At 42.7% G+C, this 24,191-nt stretch overlaps 1 protein-coding gene across 3 annotated transcripts in view; it reads right to left on the bottom strand.

Moving 5' to 3' along the window:
- Nucleotides 1–24,191, bottom strand: part of LOC110499362 (KH domain-containing, RNA-binding, signal transduction-associated protein 2) — a 126,194-nt gene that overhangs the window by 28,608 nt on the left and 73,395 nt on the right. For all 3 annotated transcript variants that reach the window (XR_005037988.1, XM_036956222.1, XM_036956221.1), the window contains exons 4-6: nucleotides 18,313–18,459; nucleotides 6,362–6,492; nucleotides 3,963–4,161 (exon numbers count right to left, since the gene is read on the bottom strand). Coding sequence is in view for 2 of the 3 variants with exons in the window: in XM_036956222.1 (XP_036812117.1) it covers nucleotides 3,963–4,161; nucleotides 6,362–6,492; nucleotides 18,313–18,459 (477 nt within the window). In the remaining variant the exon portion in view is untranslated. The remainder of the gene's footprint in view (nucleotides 1–3,962; nucleotides 4,162–6,361; nucleotides 6,493–18,312; nucleotides 18,460–24,191) is intronic.

Genomic DNA, 24,191 nt, shown 5'->3' with positions numbered 1-24,191 from the left:
ATTATCCAGCACCACAATGCGTATTTCACCCATGCTCTACCAAGATTATCCAGCACCACAATGCGTATTTCACCCATGCTCTACCAAGATTATCCAGCACCACAATGCGTATTTCACCCATGCTCTACCAAGATTATCCAGCACCACAATGCGTATTTCACCCATGCTCTACCAAGATTTTCCAGCACACAGCTTTGACCTATGTATGTTGGTCTATTGTACTTCCAACAATGTGTAGGCAGGTTGCTTAGGACTCAAACGTTCTCAAGCAGCCTAATTCATACTCTTCATGGGGATAATGGACTTTACAGTGTCCTGCTATTAAAATAGTGTATATATCATTAGGCTGTATGTACTGTATTCTGTAGATGGAAACCTATTGTAAATGTGTATTATACAGCGTCATCATCTTTATTGCAATAAACAATACACGCATAACTTTAAGCTACATAGACATTTGACAGAGGTAATGAACTGTCCATTGTTCAGCACAGCAATTGATAAAACAGGAACATGTTTGAAAAACAAGTGATTCTGAGTTTATGTCAATATTACACAGGTAAGCTAATGGTTAGAGAAATAAGGAATGCAGACAGGCTCTATAGACCTCTATATCTACACTGGAAGCACGGCTCCATCCTGCAAAGTGGCACAGAACACCCTATGCCCTGCGTCCACTCCGGATGCACACCACACACCCTCTCTTGCGGCCTTCAAACTTCACCTGCTTTCAAATGAGTTACAACTCGGACCACATCCTGGTACCACACTCCGGTCTCCCCTCTTCCTGCCAATGTAGCCCTATCACAAAGTGAATGCACAAGCTGCATTTTGGATACCTTCAGGGACCAGCAACTGCAGTTTCTGGGAAGGGGCCTTTGCAGGTTCCCCCACACAATGTACCCATTTAGGATGGAAATGGAAATGTTGTTCCCCAAAACACATACTTTCACAATGTTCTGCTTGTGTCCAACATTGAAATAACTCCTCAAGTGGTCAAGATGGTCAACCCCGCCCATTTTCTTGTTTTAATCCATTACAAACTCTGGAACAGACATAAGCTCCTACCACTTTTAAAAACAACTCTAAAACCCCTGCCAGTGTCACATTAGGCCCAGTATGTGTGCTATGGTGAATGGTGGGACTTAGGGCAGACACACGCCATGGAAACGTGTGCTCTCCCTCTTCCCCTCCCTCTTCTTCCTCCTCTACCTCTGCTTTGTCCTCCTCTTCCTGCTCCTCATGTTCCTCTCCCTCCTCTTCACTCTCTATCTCCACTCTCCTCTCCTTCACTCTCCTCGTCCTCTCTCCTCTTCACTCTCCTCTTCCTCTCTACCTCCACGCTCCTCTCCTTATCCTCTCTCCTCTCCCTCTTCTTCACTCTCCTCTTCCTCTCTACCTCCTCTCCTCTCGTCTCGTTATCCTCTCCTCTCCTCTCTCTCTCCCCTCTCCTCACACAACATCTCTATCCCCCCAATCATCTCTAACTCCTCTTCCTCCCTGCCTTTTGCTGCTGAGCTGTGGCTCTTCACATCACTTCCTTCTCTTTCACTGACCTAGAGAAACATAGTAACAGATGGACATCACTTCATTCTCTTTCACTGACCTAGAGGAACATAGTAACAGATGGACATCACTTCCCTCTCTTTCACTGACCTAGAGAAACATAGTAACAGATGGACATCACTTCATTCTCTTTCACTGACCTAGAGGAACATAGTAACAGATGGACATCACTTCCCTCTCTTTCACTGACCTAGAGGAACATAGTAACAGATGGACATCACTTCCCTCTCTTTCACTGACCTAGAGAAACATAGTAACAGATGGACATCACTTCATTCTCTTTCACTGACCTAGAGAAATAGAGTAACAGATGGACATCACTTCCCTCTCTTTCACTGACCTAGAGGAACATAGTAACAGATGGACATCACTTCCCTCTCTTTCACTGACCTAGAGGAATAGAGTAACAGATGGACATCACTTCCTTCTCTTTCACTGACCTAGAGAAATAGAGTAACAGATGGACATCACTTCCTTCTATTTCACTGACCTAGAGGAACATAGTAACATATGGACATCACTTCATTCTTTCACTGACCTAGAGGAACATAGTAACAGATGGAAATCACTTCCTTCTCTTTCACTGACCTAGAGGAATAGAGTAACAGATGGACATCACTTCCCTCTCTTTCACTGACCTAGAGGAACATAGTAACAGATGGAGAGGAGAGGAGCAACAAGTATTATACAATTGTAGTCAGGAACATCATCTCTCTCTCCTCTCACACAGTCTCTCTCTTCCTTCCCCTATTACTTTTTCTCAAAAACACATACACATCTCTTTCTAATCAGGGGTTTCCATAATAAATACACGACTCCCATTCCACACGTTCTCGTTCTCCCTCTCCCTCTCCCTCTCCCTCTCTCTCTCTCTCTCTCTCTCTCTCTTGCTCTCTCTCTCTCTCTCTCTTGCTCTCTCTCTCTTGCTCTCTCCCTTTCTCCCTCTCCATCTCTCTCTCCCCCTCTCCCTCTCTCCACTAATCAACTCTTGTTTTTTTGCCTGATAGACTAACTACAGGGTTCGCCAATGTTAGCTGATTAGTTACGAAACTGGGATTGTTTCCAAATAAATTGCATGGGTAGAAACAGGACAAAACAAGCAACTTGTTAGCTGGCTATGTAAACAAATATCCAACTCATCATATGAGCTCCACTGTGCAGGCATCTACTACCCTAACACGACAGCTAACGTGTCAACTAATAGGAAAATGAGGTAATGTATAGCCTATGAATATCTGCAGCTAGCGAACATGAAAAACCATAACCTCAGTCGAGCAGTGAATTTCAAGCACAAAGACAAGGGAGGTTCGCAAAGAAGGGCACTTATGAAATTGAAAATCCCTATGAGCATGGTGAAGTTATTAATTACACTTTGGATGGTGTATCAACACACCCAGTTACTACAAAGATACAGGGGTCCTTCCTAACTCAGTTGCTGGAGATGAAGGAATCCGCACAGGGATTTCACCATGAGGCCAATGGGGAGTTTAAAATAGTCACGAGTTTAACGGCTGTGATAGGAGATAACTGAGGATGTATCAACAACATTGTATTACTCCACAACACTAACATAAATGATTGAGTGAAAAGAAGGAAGCTTGTACAGCATAAAAATATTCCAAAACATGCATTCTGTTTGCAATAAGGCACTACAGTAATTCTGCAAAAAAAAGTGGCAAAGAAATGAACCTTTAATCCTATGTTTGGGGCATGTCCAACACAACACATCACTGGTAATATTTTCAAGCATGGTGGTGGCTGAATCATGTTATGGGTATGTTTGTCATAGGCAATGACTAGGGAGGTTTTTTGGGGATAAAAATAAATGGAATAGAGCTAAGCACAGGCAAAATCCTTGAGGAACACTTGATTCAGTCTGCTTTCCACCAGACACTGGGAGAGGAATTCACCTTTCAGTTGGACAATCGCCTATAACACAAGGCCAAATCTACACTGGAGTTGCTTACCAAGAAGACAGTGAATGTTCCTGAGTGTCCGACTTACAGTTTTGATATAAATCTTCTTGAAAATCTATGGCAAGACCTGAAAATGGTTGTCTAGCAATGGTCAACAAACTATTTGACAGAGCTTGAAGAATTTTGAAAATAATAACAGGCAACGCTGCACAATCCAGGTGTGGAAATCTCTTAGAGACTTACCCAGAAAGACACACAGCTGTAGTCATTGCCAAAGGTGATTTGAATATGTATTGACTCAAGGGGTTGAATACTTTTTTCATTAATATTTGATTGTTGTTGTTGTTGACAATTTAAAATGAAATCCATTTTAATTTCACTTTGTAAATGAAGAACATGTGGACAAAGTCAAGGGCTATGAATACTTTCTGAAGGCACTGTACATATTCAACATATAACATATAAGTGAGTCAGACTTACGTAGTCGTCATATGATTCGTGTGTGATGGGTAACAGTGGGGGTCTGTACCCGGTGTTCCCTGGTGTTCCCCTGGCCCTGGGAGCAGGTACTCCTCTCGTTAATGTGGCTTGTGGCAGGACACTCCGCTTACCCACTGTTCCCCTGGGTACAGCTGCCCCCCTGACAGGTGGAGGGGGTGGGACCACACCACCCCGTGCCCTGTTTAAAAAACAAAACATTGATGAGATCACAGCATGATATAACTTAGTCTGGCCATCTCGAACATTGATATTGTCCCTTGTGAGTTAAGGACATTTATATCATAGCATACTCTGAGTACTGTATGTTGAACAACATAGATAAAAAAACATCACTATGGTATTGATCGCATCTCGAAAATATTATCCAATGTGGAAATGAAATGCTGCTTTCTTGATTTCAAACAACTATGTGCAAAAGTGGAATGGTAGCTGGTTTCAACACTTGTTTCTAATGTGGGCAGATATTATACAGACTGCCTCAGCTGGTGGTGGTCACAAGCTTAAGTGTTGTCAAGTGGAGGAGAAGCATAACATTTTCTGCTTGGACAGATACAGTCATAATGATGTTTGAAGCAGACAGTCATCATATCACTTTTCTCCCTGACACTGCACTGTTATTCCAAGGACCTGGGAAACCGGTTCTACCTGCATTTGTAGAGGATCCTCATGTCCATCTGTCTCACATACCGAAGCAGCCCTGGTAGCAGGTTGGCATTTATTGGGATGACTCATGTACTGGAGGCAGACCTGGTAGCAGGTTGGCATTTATTGGGATGACTCATGTACTGGAGGCAGCCCTTGTAGCAGGTTGGCATTTATTGGGATGACTCATGTACTGGAGCCCTGGTAGCAGGTTGGCATTTATTGGGATGACTCGTGTACTGGAGGCAGCCCTGGTAGCAGGTTGGCATTTATTTGGATGACTCATGTACTGAAGGCAGCCCTGGGTGCAGGTTGGCATTTATTGGGATGACTCATGTACTGGAGGCAGCCCTGGTAGCAGGTTGGCATTTATTGGGATGACTCATGTACTGGAGGCAGCCCTGGTAGCAGGTTGGCATTTGTTGGGATGACTCATGTACTGGAGGCAGCCCTGGTAGCAGGTTGGCATTTATTGGGATGACTCATGTACTGGAGGCAGCTCTGCAGTGCAGTCAATAGCAGGCACAACCACAAAGTTAAACAATCAGATTTCATTAAACCTAACCCTAGCCTTAACCCTAACATTAGCCACACTGGTAACCCTAATGCCTAACCCCAATCTTAAATTAAGACCAAAAAGCTAATTTTTGTTTTGATAATAAAAAAAAAAGATTTTGCCAATTTTGACTTTGTAGTTGGCCCATCTGGCGGAAATTGCTCAGTTCTGCCTCCAGAACGTCAACCTGCGTCCTGGCAGGGAAATTACCCTCTGACTCCCTGTGCTTATCCCAGCAAGGGAGGCTATAATGTTTAGGGTTCACAAACAGCTATTTGACTGTGCACACAACTCGCAAATGGGCCCTGGTGTGTCTAAGCTGAAATTAGGGTGTTGGGAGACAGATGCTGAGGTGCTTTCTTCTTTACTGCCTAGAAGGGCCAGAGGAGCACCACAGGGAGTTCAGGGTGGACTTAAGGTCATAAAGCTGTCTACATCTGGAGAATATCCAGACATTTTAACACTAGCAAGATGGAGGAGGCAGAAGATACAGTCTTCTGGCACTGCAGATCCTTCACTAAAGCTAGCAGTCCTTTATGATCGGAAAATACAAAGACTCCAAGGAGAATCACAGCCACATTACCGATGCATATTTCTCATGGAGATTTAGAGTAATGGCTTATCGAGGAGGCATAAGGAGTGAATCAGGGGAGGGACATGGTGGTGATTCTAAATGGGCAGAATCAGAATCATATGAGAAGAGGGGCTGTGTTTAAGCTTCATTACCAGCTGAGGTAGAATAGTGCAAGTCATCACCGCACACTCAAAATCCGACTGTCACACTGAAGACATGGTCGGGGTAGATGTATAAAATATGAATTATGAGGTATGTCATGTCTGAGATTAAAAAAAAAAATATGACATTAATTATGAAAACGTTACATCATGAATAATTAACTATATGTGCTTGAAACAAATGACGAATCATTCATCAAATGGGGTATGAGTATTAAACGCAATGAAGCCAAGATATGATTGCAGTTAGAGTTCACATGGATATGAAACAAAACCACACACACATGCACACACACACACACACACACACACACACACACACACACACACACACACACACAAGCCCAATCAATGACCATTAATGAGTTGGGATGGAGACCAACAAACCAGCGGATCATAATCAACATGGCTCATCTTGGCAAATGGTAGAAATCTAAATACGTACCGTGTGTTTGTGGTGGAAGCCAGTCGTAAGCCCCGCCCACGTACAGTCCTCCCTCTGCTGGTGTCTTCTGATCCTCCGTTCAAGTAGGAGAGCTCCCTCAGCTGCTCCTGTCTGATCTCATCATTGTAGTCCTGTGGGAACAGAATACAACAGGCCTCACATTAAATAAAAGAGGACATTTGTCTTAGGACCGCAACAGATGCTCGCAACTGCGGCAAAGCTCTCCTAAATAAAGAATTATCCTGATATGCACAGGAAATTCATGATTTAGTTTAACACGGAATATTAATTTAGAGGATGTTCGAGTCAGAGTAGTGTAGAGGAACAAGTCTCAGTATGCTGACAGTTGTTAGAACATAGACGAGGGGAGAAGCAGGGATATATAGTCAGTCTCAAAAGATAACACCAGACTGTTCTCCATAACACATCCATACAGAAAAATGGAGTGGAAATTTAGTAACACTTTCAATGAGGCATAAACATATAGCTAATGCCTTATAAGTTAATGTATCTACCCCACTAGTCATTCAAGGTCCATGGCCTTTGTTAGCTACATCATGTCCAGCTTCTGTTCTTCCTCCCTCAAGTGGGCCACTGATCTATATTTATATATAATAATAATTATTGTTGTTATTATCATATAAAAGGGCTGAATGGGTAAAAAACAACTTTATTAGGCACTCAGCATCTGGGTTTCAAAACACTGCAGGGTTTTCATCTCCCCAGTATTTTCAGAGAGTCACGTAAGGAACCAGGGAAAACAACTTCCAGTTGCACTAAGACAGAGTTGGGAGGCCATATTGAAAGCGGCAATAACATTGTCCTCGTGTAAATATCGCATTGCTGTGTCTTGATTCGTGTGTTCGTATGTGTGTATGTTTTTCCCAGCCAATTATTGAACATGACAAGGATCTGAATCACAGGCCAGATAACAGACTGGATCAAATATATTTTATTATCTTGTCAACGTGCTTAGATGGGCCTCATTTCTTCCAACCACTTATCCTCATCTTGTTTGCAAAGAAAGCTTGGCTAAAACAAATTTGAGAGGTGGCATTGAGCACAGAATTTAACCCCTACTTGGCTTAATCTGCCGATTGATGTGGATGGCACACATTTGATCTATTTAACTTACAATATCATGCATAAACAAATGTATTTTATACCACAAACATATAGCTTTTATGCTCATCATATGGCATGAGATAATTAAGGTGCATTATTTTCATATCTACTGTAACTTCAAGAAAGGGTACAAAAAGACATTGCTCACAAGCACCCCCGTTGATTCATAATATATACTGTAGATATATATATATATATAAAACACACTTAACCAGCATAGCTACCACAGCATTCTGCAGCGATACGCCATCACATCTAGTTTGCGCTTAATGGGACTATCATTTGTTTTTAAACAGGACAATGACCCAACATACCTCCAGGTTATGTAAGGGCTATTTTACCAAGAAGGAGAGTGATGGAGTAATGCATCAGATGACCTGGCCTCCACAATCCCCCGACCTCAACCCAGTTGAGGTGGTTTGGGATGAGTTGGACTGCAGAGTGAAGGAAAAGCAGCCAACAAGTGCTCAGCATACGTGGGAACTGCTTCAAGACTGTTGGAAAAGCATTCCAGGTGAAGCTGGTTGAGTGAATGCCAAGAGTGTGTAAAGCTGTCATCAAGGCAAAGGGTGGCTACTTTGAAGAATCTCAAATATAAATATATTTGGATTTGTTTAATACTTATTTGGTTACTACGTGATTCCATATGTGTTATTTCATAGTTTTGATGTCTTCACTATTATTCTACAATGTAGAAAATGGTAAAAATAAAGAAAAACCTTTGAATGAGTAGGTGTATCTAAAACTTTGGACAGGTACCCTATAACAGTGCCTACGAGAAAGTATTCAGACCCCTTGACTTTTTCCACATTTTGTTACATTACAGGCATGTTCTAAAATGGATTGTTTTTAAAAAGCCTTAGCAAACTACACACAATACCACATAATGACAAAGTGAAAACAGACTTAAGTTTTTATGCAAATGTCTTACAAATAAAAAACAGAAATACATTATTTACTTAATTAAGTATTCAGACCCTTTGCTATGAGACTCGAAATTGAGCTCAGATGCATCCTGTTTCCATTGATCATCCTTGAGATGTTTTTACAACTTGGAGTCCACCTGTAGTCAATTCAATTGATATGACATGATTAGGAAAGGCACACAGCTGTCTATGTAAGGTCCCACAGTTGACAGTGCATGTCCGAGCAAAAACCATCCAATCAAAGTTCATTTGTCACGTGCGCCGAGTACAACAGGTGTAGGTAGACCTTACAGGGAAATGCTTACTTACAGGCTCTAACCAATAGTGCAAAAAAGGTATTAGGTGAACGATAGGTAAGTAAAGAAATAAAAACAACAGTAAAAAGACAGTGAAAAATAACAACAGTGAGGCTGTATACAGTAGCGAGGCTATAAAAGTAGCGTACAGACACAGGTTAGTCGGGCTGATTGAGGTAGTATGTACATGTAGATATGAATCTACATGTAGATTCGACCATGCCTTGAGGTCGACAGAATTTTTCATAGAGCTCAGAGACAGGATTGTGTTGAGGCACAGATCTGGGGAAGGTTACCAAAACATGGAAGAAGTTTGGAACCACCAAGACTCTTCATAGAGCTGTCCGCCGGCAAAAACTGAGCAATCGGGGGAGAATGACCTTGGTCAGGGAGGTGAACAAGAACCCAATGGTCACTGACAGAGCTCTGGAGTTCCTCTGTGGACATGGGAGAACATTCCAGAAGGACAACCATCTCTGCAGCACTCCACCAATCAGTACTTCATGGTAGAGTGGCCAGACGGAAGCCACTTCTCATCAAAAGGCACATGAAAGCCCGCTTGGAGTTTGCCAAAAGCCTGGCACTATCCCTACGGTGAAGCATGGTGGTAGCAGCATCATGCTGTGGGGATGTTTTTCAGCGGCAGGGACTGGGAAACTAGTCAGGATTGAGGGAAAGATGAATGGAGCAAAGTACAGAGAGATTCTTGATGAAAACCTGCTCCAGAGCGCTCAGGACCTCAGACTGGAGTGAAGGTTCACCTTGCAACAGAACAATGACCCTAAGCACACAGCCAAGACAATGCAGGTGTGGCTTTGGGACAGTCTCTGAATTTCCTTGAGTGGCCCAGCCAGAGCCCGGACTTGAACCCGATCTAACATCTCTGGAGAGACCTGAAAATATTTGTGCAGCAATGCTCCCCATCCAACCTGACAGAGCTTGAGAGGATCTGCAGAGAAGAATGGGAGACACTCTCCAAATACAGGTGTGCCAAGCTTGTAGCGTTACACCCAAGAAGACTCAAGGCTATAATTGCTCCAAAGGTGCTTCAACAAAGTACTGAGTAAATGGTCTGAATACTTATGTAAATTTGATATTTCAGATTATTCTACAATGTAGAAAATAGTCAAAATAAATGAGCAAACATTTCTAAAAACCTGTTTTTGCATTGTCATTATGGGGTATTGTGTGTAGATTGATGAGGGGGGGGAAATGACAAAATATAGGTCTGAACACTTTTCAAAGGCACTGTATATAATTACATACATATATTCCAGGTTTGTATCAGCTGAGGCATAAATGTAGCATAACAGATGCATTAGACAGACTTGAATGATTACCACTTAAAGCAACTGGGACAAGACAGGTTTTCTGTAGGGGCTCTGTCTCCTTCTCCCTAAAGACCCATCTACCCTGGATGTAGGCTAATTTAAAAGCAGATCTTGAGTGATGTATGATGTATTTATTCATTCTGATGGTATGGAAAAAAAAGCCCTGTGGTGGTGGTGGTATGGAAAGGAGCCCTGTGGTGGTGGTATGGAAAGGAGCCCTGTGGTGGTGGTATGGAAAGGAGCCCTGTGGTGGTGGTATGGAAAGGAGCCCTGTGGTGGTGGTGGTATGGAAAGGAGCCCTGTTGTGGTGGTGGTATGGAAAGGAGCCCTGTGGTGGTGGTGGTATGGAAAGGAGCCCTGTTGTGGTGGTGGTATGGAAAGGAGCCCTGTGGTGGTGGTGGTATGGAAAGGAGCCCTGTTGTCGTGGTGGTATGGAAAGGAGCCCTGTTGTGGTGGTGGTATGGAAAGGAGCCCTGTGGTGGTGGTATGGTATTCTATTTAGTCGGTGGGTGTACAACAGAGCACACAGCAGAGAGACTGCACAGAATTCAGATCACTTATGGACACTGAAAAGGAAACGCTAACATCGTCCCACAGACCAAGTTTGCGATGTCAATGAGATTTACTCATTCATGTCTTTCCTTTTAAACAGTGATACATTGCATGTAAAATGTTTGCATTACCTGATTGACAGTGACTTGTGTACAAACAGACGTAATCGAAATGGCGGTATTCTAGCGAGTGAATGAAGTAAATTCAAAGTCTGTTTTGCTCTGCAAAACAGCAAGCAATGTCTTGAATAGCTTCAAGTTAAATCATTGTATTGCATTTGCACCAGTTTGCCCATAGCCAACGCTTGATGGGGTTAAATTGGTTCGGGAAATAAATATATTTGGCGATGAATAGATGTAATGGCCAGCCTGATGGGATCACTATAGAGGCTGTTGGATGGTCAGGCTAATTAGCCTCCGAATGAAAACTGGTGGCAAAATGCGTTCAACTGAACCAGGAGGCGACAACTTGGAGAAAACACTGTGATTAAGCTCCGGTTGTAAGAATATTTCCAGAGAAGATAATGAAACACTGGCAGAAAAAAAGAGGCTCAATTCCCCACTATAATATGACAACCAAAATACCTGATAAAACAATATCATTTAAAAACATTCAGAAGATTTTTCATCCATTGTTTCACTTTTAGATAATAGTGGGGGTAATATTCCAGTATAAACGAAGGGGAATCAGACATTGCAGTGAAATACAGTATTTCAGCATTCTTACATTGGGGGTTGGTGGGTTGTGGTGTACAGCACCCTGTTAACCAGCGAGAGCGTCTCTACTGCCAGTCGCCTCCCTAACAACTCTTCTGTGGTCCATACTGTTGATGACTGAGACAGTGCAGATACACCTGCTATGCTGAACAGAAATATAAACGCAACATGTAAAGTGTTGGTCCAATGTTTCATGAGTTGAAATTAAAGATCCCAGAAATGTTCCATACACAAAAAGCTGATTTCTTTCATTTTGTGCACAAATGTGTTTAAATCCCTGTTTGTGAGCATTTCTCCTTTGCCAAGATAATCCATCCACCTGACAGGTGTGGCATATCAAGAAGCTGATTAAACAGCATGATCTGTACACAGGTGCACCTTGTGTTGGTGACAATTAAAGGACACTAAAATGTGCAGTTTTGTCACAACACAATGCCACAGATGTCTGAAGTTTTGGGGGAGCATGCAATTGGCATGCTGACTGCAGGAATGTCCACCAGAGCTGTTGCCAGAGAATTGAATGTCCATTTATCTACCTTAAGCCTCCTCCAACGTCGTTTAGATAATTTGGCACTATGTCCAGGACCTCCACACCGGCTTATTCACCTGTGGGATCGTCTGAGACCAGCCACCTGGAGAACTGATTGAACCGAGGAGTATTTCCATCTGTAATAAAGCCCGTTTGTGGGGGGGGGGGGGGTTAATTCTGATTGGCTGGACCAGGCTCCCAGTGGGTGGGTTTATGCCCTCCCAAGCCCACCCATGGCTGCGCCCCTAGATTAGAGCCTAATGCAGTTATTTGAATTGACTGATTTTCTTATATGTACTATAACTCAGCAAAATTGAAATTGTTGCGTTTATATTTTTGTTCAGTATATTTTAATGCTATATATTTTGCTGCATGAATCACTACTCTCCTGGTACTAGGGGGCAGTATGTGAATCACTACTCTCCTGGTACTAGGGGGCAGTATGTGAATCACTACTCTCCTGGTACTAGGGGGCAGTATGTGAATCACTACTCTCCTGGTACTAGGGGGCAGTATGTGAATCACTACTCTCCTGGTACTAGGGGGCAGTATGTGAATCACTACTCTCCTGGTACCAGGGGGCAGTATGTGAATCACTACTCTCCTGGTACTAGGGGGCAGTATGTGAATCACTACTCTCCTGGTACTAGGGGGCAGTATGTGAATCACTACTCTCCTGGTACCAGGGGGAAGTATGTGAATCACTACTCTCCTGGTACCAGGGGGCAGTATGTGAATCACTACTCTCCTGGTACCAGGGGGCAGTATGTGAATCACTACTCTCCTGGTACTAGGGGGCAGTATGTGAATCACTACTCTCCTGGTACTAGGGGGCAGTATGTGAATCACTACTCTCCTGGTACTAGGGGGCAGTATGTGAATCACTACTCTCCTGGTACTAGGGGGCAGTATGTGAATCACTACTCTCCTGGTACTAGGGGGCAGTATGTGAATCACTACTCTCCTGGTACTAGGGGGAAGTATGTGAATCACTACTCTCCTGGTACTAGGGGGCAGTATGTGAATCACTACTCTCCTGGTACTAGGGGGCAGTATGTGAATCACTACTCTCCTGGTACTAGGGGGCAGTATGTGAATCACTACTCTCCTGGTACTAGGGGGCAGTATGTGAATCACTACTCTCCTGGTACTAGGGGGCAGTATGTGAATCACTACTCTCCTGGTACCAGGGGGAAGTATGTGAATCACTACTCTCCTGGTACTAGGGGGCAGTATGTGAATCACTACTCTCCTGGTACTAGGGGGCAGTATGTGAATCACTACTCTCCTGGTACCAGGGGGAAGTATGTGAATCACTACTCTCCTGGTACTAGGGGGCAGTATGTGAATCACTACTCTCCTGGTACCAGGGGGAAGTATGTGAATCACTACTCTCCTGGTACTAGGGGGCAGTATGTGAATCACTACTCTCCTGGTACTAGGGGGCAGTATGTGAATCACTACTCTCCTGGTACCAGGGGGAAGTATGTGAATCACTACTCTCCTGGTACTAGGGGGCAGTATGTGAATCACTACTCTCCTGGTACTAGGGGGCAGTATGTGAATCACTACTCTCCTGGTACTAGGGGGCAGTATGTGAATCACTACTCTCCTGGTACCAGGGGGAAGTATGTGAATCACTACTCTCCTGGTACTAGGGGGTAGTATGTGAATCACTACTCTCCTGGTACCAGGGGGCAGTATGTGAATCACTACTCTCCTGGTACTAGGGGGCAGTATGTGAATCACTACTCTCCTGGTACTAGGGGGCAGTATGTGAATCACTACTCTCCTGGTACCAGGGGGAAGTATGTGAATCACTACTCTCCTGGTACTAGGGGGCAGTATGTGAATCACTACTCTCCTGGTACTAGGGGGCAGTATGTGAATCACTACTCTCCTGGTACTAGGGGGCAGTATGTGAATCACTACTCTCCTGGTACTAGGGGGCAGTATGTGAATCACTACTCTCCTGGTACTAGGGGGCAGTATGTGAATCACTACTCTCCTGGTACCAGGGGGAAGTATGTGAATCACTACTCTCCTGGTACCAGGGGGAAGTATGTGAATCACTACTCTCCTGGTACTAGGGGGCAGTATGTGAATCACTACTCTCCTGGTACTAGGGGGCAGTATGTGAATCACTACTCTCCTGGTACTAGGGGGCAGTATGTGAATCACTACTCTCCTGGTACCAGGGGGCAGTATGTGAATCACTACTCTCCTGGTACTAGGGGGCAGTATGTGAATCACTACTCTCCTGGTACCAGGGGGCAGTATGTGAATCACTACTCTCCTGGTACTAGGGGGCAGTATGTGAATCACTACTCTCCTGGTACTAGGGGGCAGTATGTGAATCACTACTCTCCTGGTACTAGGGGGCAGTATGTGAATCACTACTCTCCTGGTACCAGGGGGCAGTATGTGAATCACTACTCTCCTGGTACTAGGGGCAGTATGTGAATCACTACTCTCCTGGTACTAGGGGGCAGTATGTGAATCACTACTCTCCTGGTACTAGGGGGCAGTATGTGAATCACTACTCTCCTGGTACTAGGGGGCAGTATGTGAATCACTACTCTCCTGGTACCAGGGGGAAGTATGTGAATCACTACTCTCCTGGTACTAGGGGGCAGTATGTGAATCACTACTCTCCTGGTACTAGGGGGCAGTATGTGAATCACTACTCTCCTGGTACTAGGGGGCAGTATGTGAATCACTACTCTCCTGGTACTAGGGGGCAGTATGTGAATCACTACTCTCCTGGTACTAGGGGGCAGTATGTGAATCACTACTCTCCTGGTACTAGGGGGCAGTATGTGAATCACTACTCTCCTGGTACTAGGGGGCAGTATGTGAATCACTACTCTCCTGGTACCAGGGGGAAGTATGTGAATCACTACTCTCCTGGTACCAGGGGGAAGTATGTGAATCACTACTCTCCTGGTACTAGGGGGCAGTATGTGAATCACTACTCTCCTGGTACTAGGGGGCAGTATGTGAATCACTACTCTCCTGGTACCAGGGGGCAGTATGTGAATCACTACTCTCCTGGTACTAGGGGGCAGTATGTGAATCACTACTCTCCTGGTACTAGGGGGCAGTATGTGAATCACTACTCTCCTGGTACTAGGGGGCAGTATGTGAATCACTACTCTCCTGGTACCAGGGGGCAGTATGTGAATCACTACTCTCCTGGTACTAGGGGGCAGTATGTGAATCACTACTCTCCTGGTACTAGGGGGCAGTATGTGAATCACTACTCTCCTGGTACCAGGGGGAAGTATGTGAATCACTACTCTCCTGGTACTAGGGGGCAGTATGTGAATCACTACTCTCCTGGTACCAGGGGGAAGTATGTGGTCCAAGTCCCAACTCCTCACACACAGTGAATGGTCTTTTCACAGATGTCGCATGCCCCTATTGGGGAAAACCCTCTGTCTGACTACCATGACATTTTGTTTGCTTGCAAGGCAAGTTTTGGAAGAAGTCCATTGATTCTAACCTGCCAGATGAATACAGAGAATAACAGGATGGGTGGGCATGCCAAGGAAAATGCCAATCGTTGGATTGGCTACTTTGGTCCTCCTCCATACATCATTTGAACAAAAAAATCCTCCTCCTCCAACCAGGTTGCATTTAGGTGAGTTAATCATCAGGCTCTGGAACCTTGTATGACTGCAAGTCTCTATGTAGGAGATAAAAGACTGGGAAAAAATACATCCCCAAATATATTTTCATTCTAACCTAGCCAAAGCTGTAATATTTCAGGGGCAATGTTCCCTCTATTTTCTTTTCGGCACTGAGCAAATTTCAGTTCTGCTGAGAGCAAACTTGAACATTGTGAAAACTCTGTGGAACTTCCGGCGCACGTTTACTGTTAACACTGAGGCTGTATCCACTTTAAGTTACAGTTTTAGGCCCTGTGGCTATTTGATCATAATGTAGGCCTACCAGAATGGCCTACCATCAAAAACAATGGAGAAAATGCATCCCATAACATTTTAACATGGGAATAGCTGTTCTATCATTCAGCCTACAGTAGCAGCCAATGTGTGGTGTTCAATGTAAGACTTCTGAAAAAGACATGCATGGCTTGACATGAACCTGTTTATCCATGAGGTGACTGAAAATGTTGTTGTGTTGTTTGATGCAAGAAACAACTTTACAAAATAAAATGTATAATTATTCCCTTACCATTATTACAGAGAATCAGACACATTATGCTACCCTCTGCCTATACTTAGCTTATCAAGCCTGTCTCAAAATACAACACTGCCCCTTTAAGACAAAAAAAAAGGTTTTCCCCTGAGTCACTTTTCAAAGATGTGTAGAAATGCACGTTTGCGGTCTAAGGCACTGTATGGCAGTACTTGAGGCGTCACTACAGGGTTCGATTCCAGGCTGTGTCACAACCGGCCATAGGGCGGTGCACAATTGGCCCAGCGTTGTCCGGGTTAGGGGAGGGTTTGACCTGGGGGGCTTTACTTGGCTCATTGTGCTCTAGCGACACCTTGTGGCAGGCCGGGCGCCTGCAGGCTGACCGCGGTTGTCAGTTGAACAGTGTTTCCTACATGCAGCTTCCGGATTACGCGGACGGGTGTTAAAGTGCTCGTTTTGGCGGGTCATGTTTCAGAGCTCGACCTTCCCATTGCCTGAGCCCGTTGGGGAGTTGCAGCAATGAGACAAGATTGTAATTGGATATCAGTTCAAAGTGAATGGCACAGATCCAGGCTACATATTGACCTACTGCAACTCTGATTGATTATGGCGTATGGGCCTGAGTCGTGCCTGCCAACGCAATAGAATCCTACTCTGATGCGTTTTGCCTATAGCAAAATCTGTGCATGGTTTTGCATACTAAGCATTGCGTATTTCGTTTTGTTTCGCTATGTTGCACTGAAAGTGGCTAATATTGCATTGATTTGATCACAAATCCCACTGTAAAGGGAACCATTGATAGTATTAACTAACGGGGAAAACTCTAGTAAGTTGAATGAAGTTCAATCTCGTACTTCTCTGCCCAGGCTGATATTAATTCTGCATTGCAGCTTAGAGGGAACATTGTTCAGGGGTAGACACAAGTGTCCTTCTACTTGCAATTCTAGTCGGGTGGCCATTATGAACATAATGGAGATTTGAAATATAGTCTTGACTGGGCTGTGGGGGTACTTTGACCTGATCAGTGCAGCTGCCGAAGCTGAAACACATCCAGCTAAGCATATACTCTGTGATGTAAAACCTACGGCAGGAAGGGGGAGGCACACGGAATGCCGTGAGGAGACTCATCCAGCTTCTCTACCTGAGGGACTGGCAGACGCTGCAGAGCTTTATTCATATTTACAGCTCAGTCTCAGCATGCCTATACAGTATGCACATTAATTACTGCTAACTGCTGTAGGCTCAAAGTCGGCAGAGCCTTGCAAGTTGCTCTATACCACACTTGTTAATTGTGGAATACATTAACTCACTCGTTAGGTAGATGGAGGGGGGGTGGGGGGGTGGGGGGGGGGTACAGAGGAAATTGTAATATAGAAAATGTAATATAGCAACCATCCAGAAAATATTGCAAGTTATGTGAAAAATGTACTACATTGTCATTCTTGAGAGATTTCAGTTGGGGTTGTAACAAAATGTGTCAGTGTCGACCTTCCAACATTCAATCAGTCTGTCTGGAGCTGTTTTAATCACTTGCTTAACCTTGTAGCAACTTTCAATCAGTCTGTCTGGAGCTGTTTTAATCACTTGCTTAACCTTGTAGCAACATTCAATCAGTCTGTCTGGAGCTGTTTTAATCACTTGCTTAACCTTGTAGCAACTTTCAATCAGTCTGTCTGGAGCTGTTTTAATCACTTGCTTAACCTTGTAGCAACATTCAATCAGTCTGTCTGGAGCTGTTTTAATCACTTGCTTAACCTTGTAGCAACATTCAATCAGTCTGTCTGGAGCTGTTTTAATCACTTGCTTAACCTTGTAGCAACATTCAATCAGTCTGCCTGGAGCTGTTTTAATCACTTGCTTAACCTTGTAGCAACATTCAATCAGTCTGTCTGGAGCTGTTTTAATCACTTGCTTAACCTTGTAGCAACATTCAATCAGTCTGTCTGGAGCTGTTTTAATCACTTGCTTAACCTTGTAGCAACATTCAATCAGTCTGTCTGGAGCTGTTTTAATCACTTGCTTAACCTTGTAGCAACTTTCAATCAGTCTGTCTGGAGCTGTTTTAATCACTTGCTTAACCTTGTAGCAACATTCAATCAGTCTGTCTGGAGCTGTTTTAATCACTTGCTTAACCTTGTAGCAACATTCAATCAGTCTGTCTGGAGCTGTTTTAATCACTTGCTTAACCTTGTAGCACCTTTCAATTACATGTGAAAGTGCAAACAAGACCCGGTAGAGGATTCCACGAGACCAGAGGTGCACCGACCCATCTCAATGTACAATTAGAGTAAATGAAATGGTTTAAACGAACTTACTGGAACTAGGAATTTCTTAATCTCCTCCAAGGCATGGCTCATGCGGGAATAGGCCTCTCCGGGAGGAGCGAAGGCTTCAATTAAAACGTGGAGATCGTTACTCAAATGGGCATACTTGGCCTCTCCACTTTTCCTCAACTCTTCTTCCTGAGGAGAAAAAGAGAAGGAAAAAAAATCAGGTCAAGTATTATTGTCGGGTCTGAAAGGAGAAAGTGAAAGTGATATCACACAGTACAGTTGGTATGATGGATATATCAAGTGAAGCATGAAGGGTTAACAAGAATGAATTTGTTGCCCACAGCTGCCTATTAATAAATGAAATCTCATCAGCATGTCTTGACTTCCTCCCTCAAGCATTGGGGAAGTTGGGAGTGAGACGTCCCTGTTGCATGCCAGCCAGCCTGTCAGGCTGGAACCACCCACTGGGATTTACACCATGAAGCTATGGCTCAATCATATTGAAGGTTTTGGTTTACATTATAAACAAGATACTACAAACTTGAATTATGTGTTAACGGTCCATGTACTTTTTGACCAATTGTGTTCTGCGCTAAAACGGAGCAATCGGCAACGTGAAAACAGACAGTTAATAAAAAAGGAATAATAATAATAATGAGAAATTGCTTGTTTTATGTTCTCATTTTTTGGATATAAACAAAGCAACAACAAAAACAAATGTCATATTTAGATTTCAGAAGTGGGTGGGGTTAAATGTGGAAAACGTTGCAGGCTACTGAGTGGAGGACGGCTCATAATAATGGCTGGAATGGAGTGAATGGAAACCACGTTTGATGTGTTTGATACCATTCCATTCCCTCCATTCCAGCTATTATTATGAGCCTGTCCTCCCCTCAGCAGCCTCCACTGGTGGAATGCTTGTCATTGGCCAAATGCACAGGCAACACTTCCTGTGCCTTCAAAATAGTTGTTCACCTCATTCTATGTATCTACTATCTATCTATTAAAAGCTATCAATTAGTCTCTTAATTACAAGATTGTGATATTTCTCCATTTTATATTTAAGATAAGATCACAACAATGACCATGTTTATCAACCTATTAATGAACTGCTGTTACTGTAAATGGTTAGATAACTGATATACCCTAGCTCCCTTGTTAATCATAGTCTACGATGCTCATATTAACATTGTGATTTCAGAAAATCGGGGTACTGTGGCTCTGCTGGGTTTGCTATTCTGTCTGTTGAGGGCTCAGAATAGGAGGTCAATGGAGGAGTCAGAGAATTACATCATTCAACAGAGTGACAATGAAGAGGCAAAAGCAGGCTGAGAGATTCAGATTAAGAGCAAAAGGCCTGAGGCTACAGAGAGACGACATACTCATGACTGACCAGGCCAGCACACACTCATACACACACACATACACACACATCTGCAGTGCACTCCTCTCCCTGCACCCTTCTCCTGCCTGCCACATACCTGCTCACACACCTAAAATGTAGGGAAGATCTAGGTCTGTATTCACCAAGTGTTTCAGAGTTGCATTGCTAATCTAGGATTACTGATCAGGTTCCCCTTGTTCATGTCATCATGTCATTTCAGCACTGAGGACCGGTCCCTGATTGAGTCATCATTACAGGAAAAGGCCCATAAAAAATATATATTGTGGAGATTATTTCTCTTTGTTGTGTCCAAACTCTTTATTTTCATACTTTATTCACCTTTTTTTAACCTTTATTTAACTAGGCAAGTCAGTTAAGAACAAATTCTTATTTTCAATAACGGCCTAGGAACAGTGGGTTAACTGCCTGTTCAGGGGCAGAATGACAGATTTGTACCTCCACACAAAATCATTTTTCTGGGTGTGCACCAGCTTATGTTTTTTTATTCCAAAATGTGTATAACATTTTAGTATAGGGAATATCATGTGAACTATATATGACACTGTATATTATGCAGACCTACAACTAATCAGTATTGACAATCAGAGATGTGCTTTCACGGATATAAACAACAGTCCTGGGGGTACTTATCAACGTTTCAGAAAAAGCCCTATTTAATTCAATTGAATTGTATGTGGCAGCATCTTTAATTCCACTAGATGGCAGTAATGAGCAGCAATTAACCCTGGAGTCTATTTGAACCCTTTTGGTATTTAAAGCTTTCAAATGGCAGAGACACACACACACACACACACACGCGCACGCACACACACACACACACACACACATATAGCATTTTACCCACCCACCCACTAGCTGTCAAATCCTTGCTTCCTCTGTCCTTTTTTCCTCACCTCCCTTTCAAAGTACATTGGAGGAGGAGGCACGAGGTGAGGAACCTTAAATCCTCTACACAAATGTGTTTTGGGAGGAAGGTGAGGACTGAATTAAATAAAATAATAATATAAGCCATTTAGCAGACACTTTTATCCAAAGCGACTTCCATAAGAAATAAGAACAGAGGAAGCAAAGATTTGACAGCTAGTCATTTTTTTGGGACTCTGAGTGAGTGAGTAGCTGTGATACCCAGGCCCTGTTCGACACAACCAACACCCTAGACACTTGTGGAGATCTGAGAGGATTGGATACGTGTAAGCAATATGAACAAAATTCCACCAAGCCTATCAGAGGGTAAGGTGGAGCTCTCACCATGTCACAACCCATCAATCCCTCTCTTATAATCTTGAATCTTAATAGAAATAGAGAAATATCATGTTATGTTGACATTAATATATTAATTAATAGCTATTAATAGATTACCAAATTGATAGTAGATTAATAGAATGAAGTTAGAAGGATAAACCTCTATTTTGAAGGGACAGGAAGGCGGTGCATTTGGCCAATGACAGGCATTCCACATTTAAAACCACGCACATGTGAAAATGTAAATATCAAGATTGTTATTTATATACAAAAAACAGGTAGTTTTTCTATTTTTCTATTTAAAAAAAAAAAAAAAAAAACAGGCCATTTTCATGTTGCTGATTTTTCGGTTTTAACTCAGAAAACAAATGTCAATCAATTAAATGCAACAATGCAAACACACCAGGTAAGATTTCCAAAGTGGCCTGATTGCTGAAGGTCGCCAATACAAAAAAATCTGAAAGCCGGTAATTATGACAGCCAGCATTACCTTCTTATGTTTATTACATTGGGCTCTGGCACACATTCAAACACTGGAGATGCTTTGATGTGAGGGATTCTCCCAGATGCTTGATTAGTGGTGTGGTGCACTCCTCTTATCACATCAGCCCTCTTCTCCAGACCGTACAACATGACAGGCTATATGTTACACGGTAGAGACAACCTCATTTGGCTCCAAGGTGGAGGATGTACTTGAGCAATCACAATAGTTTTGAAACCCATAGCCTCCTTGAAGGGAAGGTCTCTACTGCTAAGTCAGTGGGGCAAACTTATCATTAATGAGAAAGAATATCAATATAGAGCTGTAGGGTTGGCAATGACATAATAAACTCCTTAAATGATCTGTATTCTACACAGGTAGAGCACATATGGGAAAGAATAATGACTCTAAAGTCCTATCTGAAAACACTATAACACATTATTTCACCACAGATCATGTGCAAAGAACATACAGTTAATATCAGAAGTTTACATACACTTAGGTTGGAGTCATTAAACTCGTTTTTCAACCACTCCACACATTTCTTGTTAACAAACTATAGTTTGGCAAGTCCGTTAGGACATCTACTTTGTGCATGACACAAGTCAATTTACCCGAAATTGTTTACAAACAGATTATTTCACTTATAATTCACTGTATCCCAATTCCAGTGGGTCAGAAGTTTACATACACAAAGTAGACTGTGCCTTTAAACAGCTTGGAAAATTCCAGAAAATTATGTAATGGCTTTAGAAGCTTCTGATAGGCTAATTGACATCATTTGAGTCAATTTGAGGTGTACCTGTGGATGTATTTCAAGGCCTACCTTCAAACTCAGTGCCTTTTTGCTTGACATTATGAGAAAATCAAAAGAAATCAGCCAAGACCTAAGAAAAAACAATTGTAGACCTCCACAAGTCTGGTTCATCCTTGGGAGCAATTTCTAAACGCCTGAAGGTACCACATTCATCTTTACAAACAATAGTACCAAGTATAATCCCCACGGGACAACTCAGCCATCATACCGCTCAGGAAGGAGATGCATTCTGTCTCCTAGAGATGAGCGTACTTTGGTGCAAAAAGTGCAAATCAACCCCAGAACAACAGCAAAGGACCTTGTGAAGATGCTGGCGGAAACAGGTACAAAAGTATCTATATCCACAGTAAAATGAGTCCTATATCGACATAACCTGAAAGGCCGGTCAGCAAAGAAGAAGCCACTGCTCCAAAACCGCCATAAAAAAGCCAGACTACGGTTTGCAACTGCACATGGGGACAAAGATCATACTTTTTGGAGAAATGTCCTCTGGTCTGATGAAACAAAAATATAACTGTTTGGCCATAATGACCATCGTTATCTTTGGAGGAAAAAGGGGGAGGCTTGCAGGCCAAAGAACACCATCCCTACCGTGAAGCACGGGGGTGGCAGCATCATGTTGTGGGGGTGCTTTGCTGCAGGAGGGACTGGTGTACTTCACAAAATAGATGGCATCATGGGGTATGAAAATTATGTGGATATATTGATATAGCTTGGTTGCAAATGGGTCTCCAAATGGACAATGACCCCAAGCATACTTCCAAAATTGTGGCAAAATGGCTTAAGGACAACAAAGTCAAGGTATTGGAGTGTCCATCACAAAGCCCTAACCTCAACCTTTAGAAAATTTCTGGGCATAACTGAAAAAGCGTGTGAGCAAGGAGGCCTGCAAACCTGACTCAGTTACACCAGCTCTGTCAGGAGGAATGGGCCAAAATTCACACAACTTATTGTGGAAAGCTTGTGGAAGGCTATCTGAAGCGTTTGACCCAAGTTAAACAATTTAAAGGCAATGCTACCAAATACTAATTGAGTGCATGTAAACTCTTGACCCACTGGGAATGTGATGAAAGAAATACAAGCTGAAATAAATAATTTTCTCTACTATTATTCTGACATTAAATATTGTTAAAATAAAGTGGTGATCCTAACTGACCTGTCTGGGGATTTTTACTATGATTAAATATCATTAATTGTGAAAACCTGAGTTTAAATGTATTTGGCTAAGGTGTATGTAAACCGACTTCACCTGTACATCTAACAACAATGGCAATTGGCACTGAAAAATCTTTATATTTCCAACTAAAATGGACAGCAGGGTTGGGGTCAATTCCAAATTAATTTGAAGTTCCAAATCAATTCTAGAATTCACTCATGAGGTGGAGAATTTACATTGTTTGTATTCAAATTAAATTAAATCTTCAAGTTATGGAATTGGAATTTACTGTTTGGACTGTTTGAATTTAAATTGTAAAAACTTTCATCTTTGGAATTCAATATTCGTACACTTCCCAATTAATACAATTAATGCACTTAGTATCAAACATGGACTGCAGGATTTGTTTTAAATCATGTAACTCATATTTCTAATGTTACAGTAAGCTGCCTGATCAGTGACATAATAAGCCTGAAAGCCTGAATGAATTGCAATCAAATTGGAATTTGTGAAATTTTGGGGGGAAATATTGAATTGAGTATTATATTTTGGGAATGTACCTAACATTGGAATTGAGAGGAATTGAATTACTGTATCTCTGAATTCAAAGACTGACCTGTATTTTGAATTGAATTAAATAGTATTTACAAGGAAAGGGAATTTAATTAGAATGGATGCTGGATGGTTCGAAATTCTACCTCCTTTCTCAGATTGGTCATTGTTTGTTCAAAGTACAGTAATCAAGTCAATATGTGTCTTTCTGTAAGTGGTTGGTCTAGGTCTGTGCTCAAACAGACAATTGAAAGCCTTTCAGGTGATT

This window comes from Oncorhynchus mykiss, chromosome 20, assembly GCF_013265735.2.
Source record: "Oncorhynchus mykiss isolate Arlee chromosome 20, USDA_OmykA_1.1, whole genome shotgun sequence".
Lineage (NCBI taxonomy): Eukaryota > Metazoa > Chordata > Actinopteri > Salmoniformes > Salmonidae > Oncorhynchus > Oncorhynchus mykiss.
This window is presented reverse-complemented; position numbering and strand designations above follow the sequence as displayed.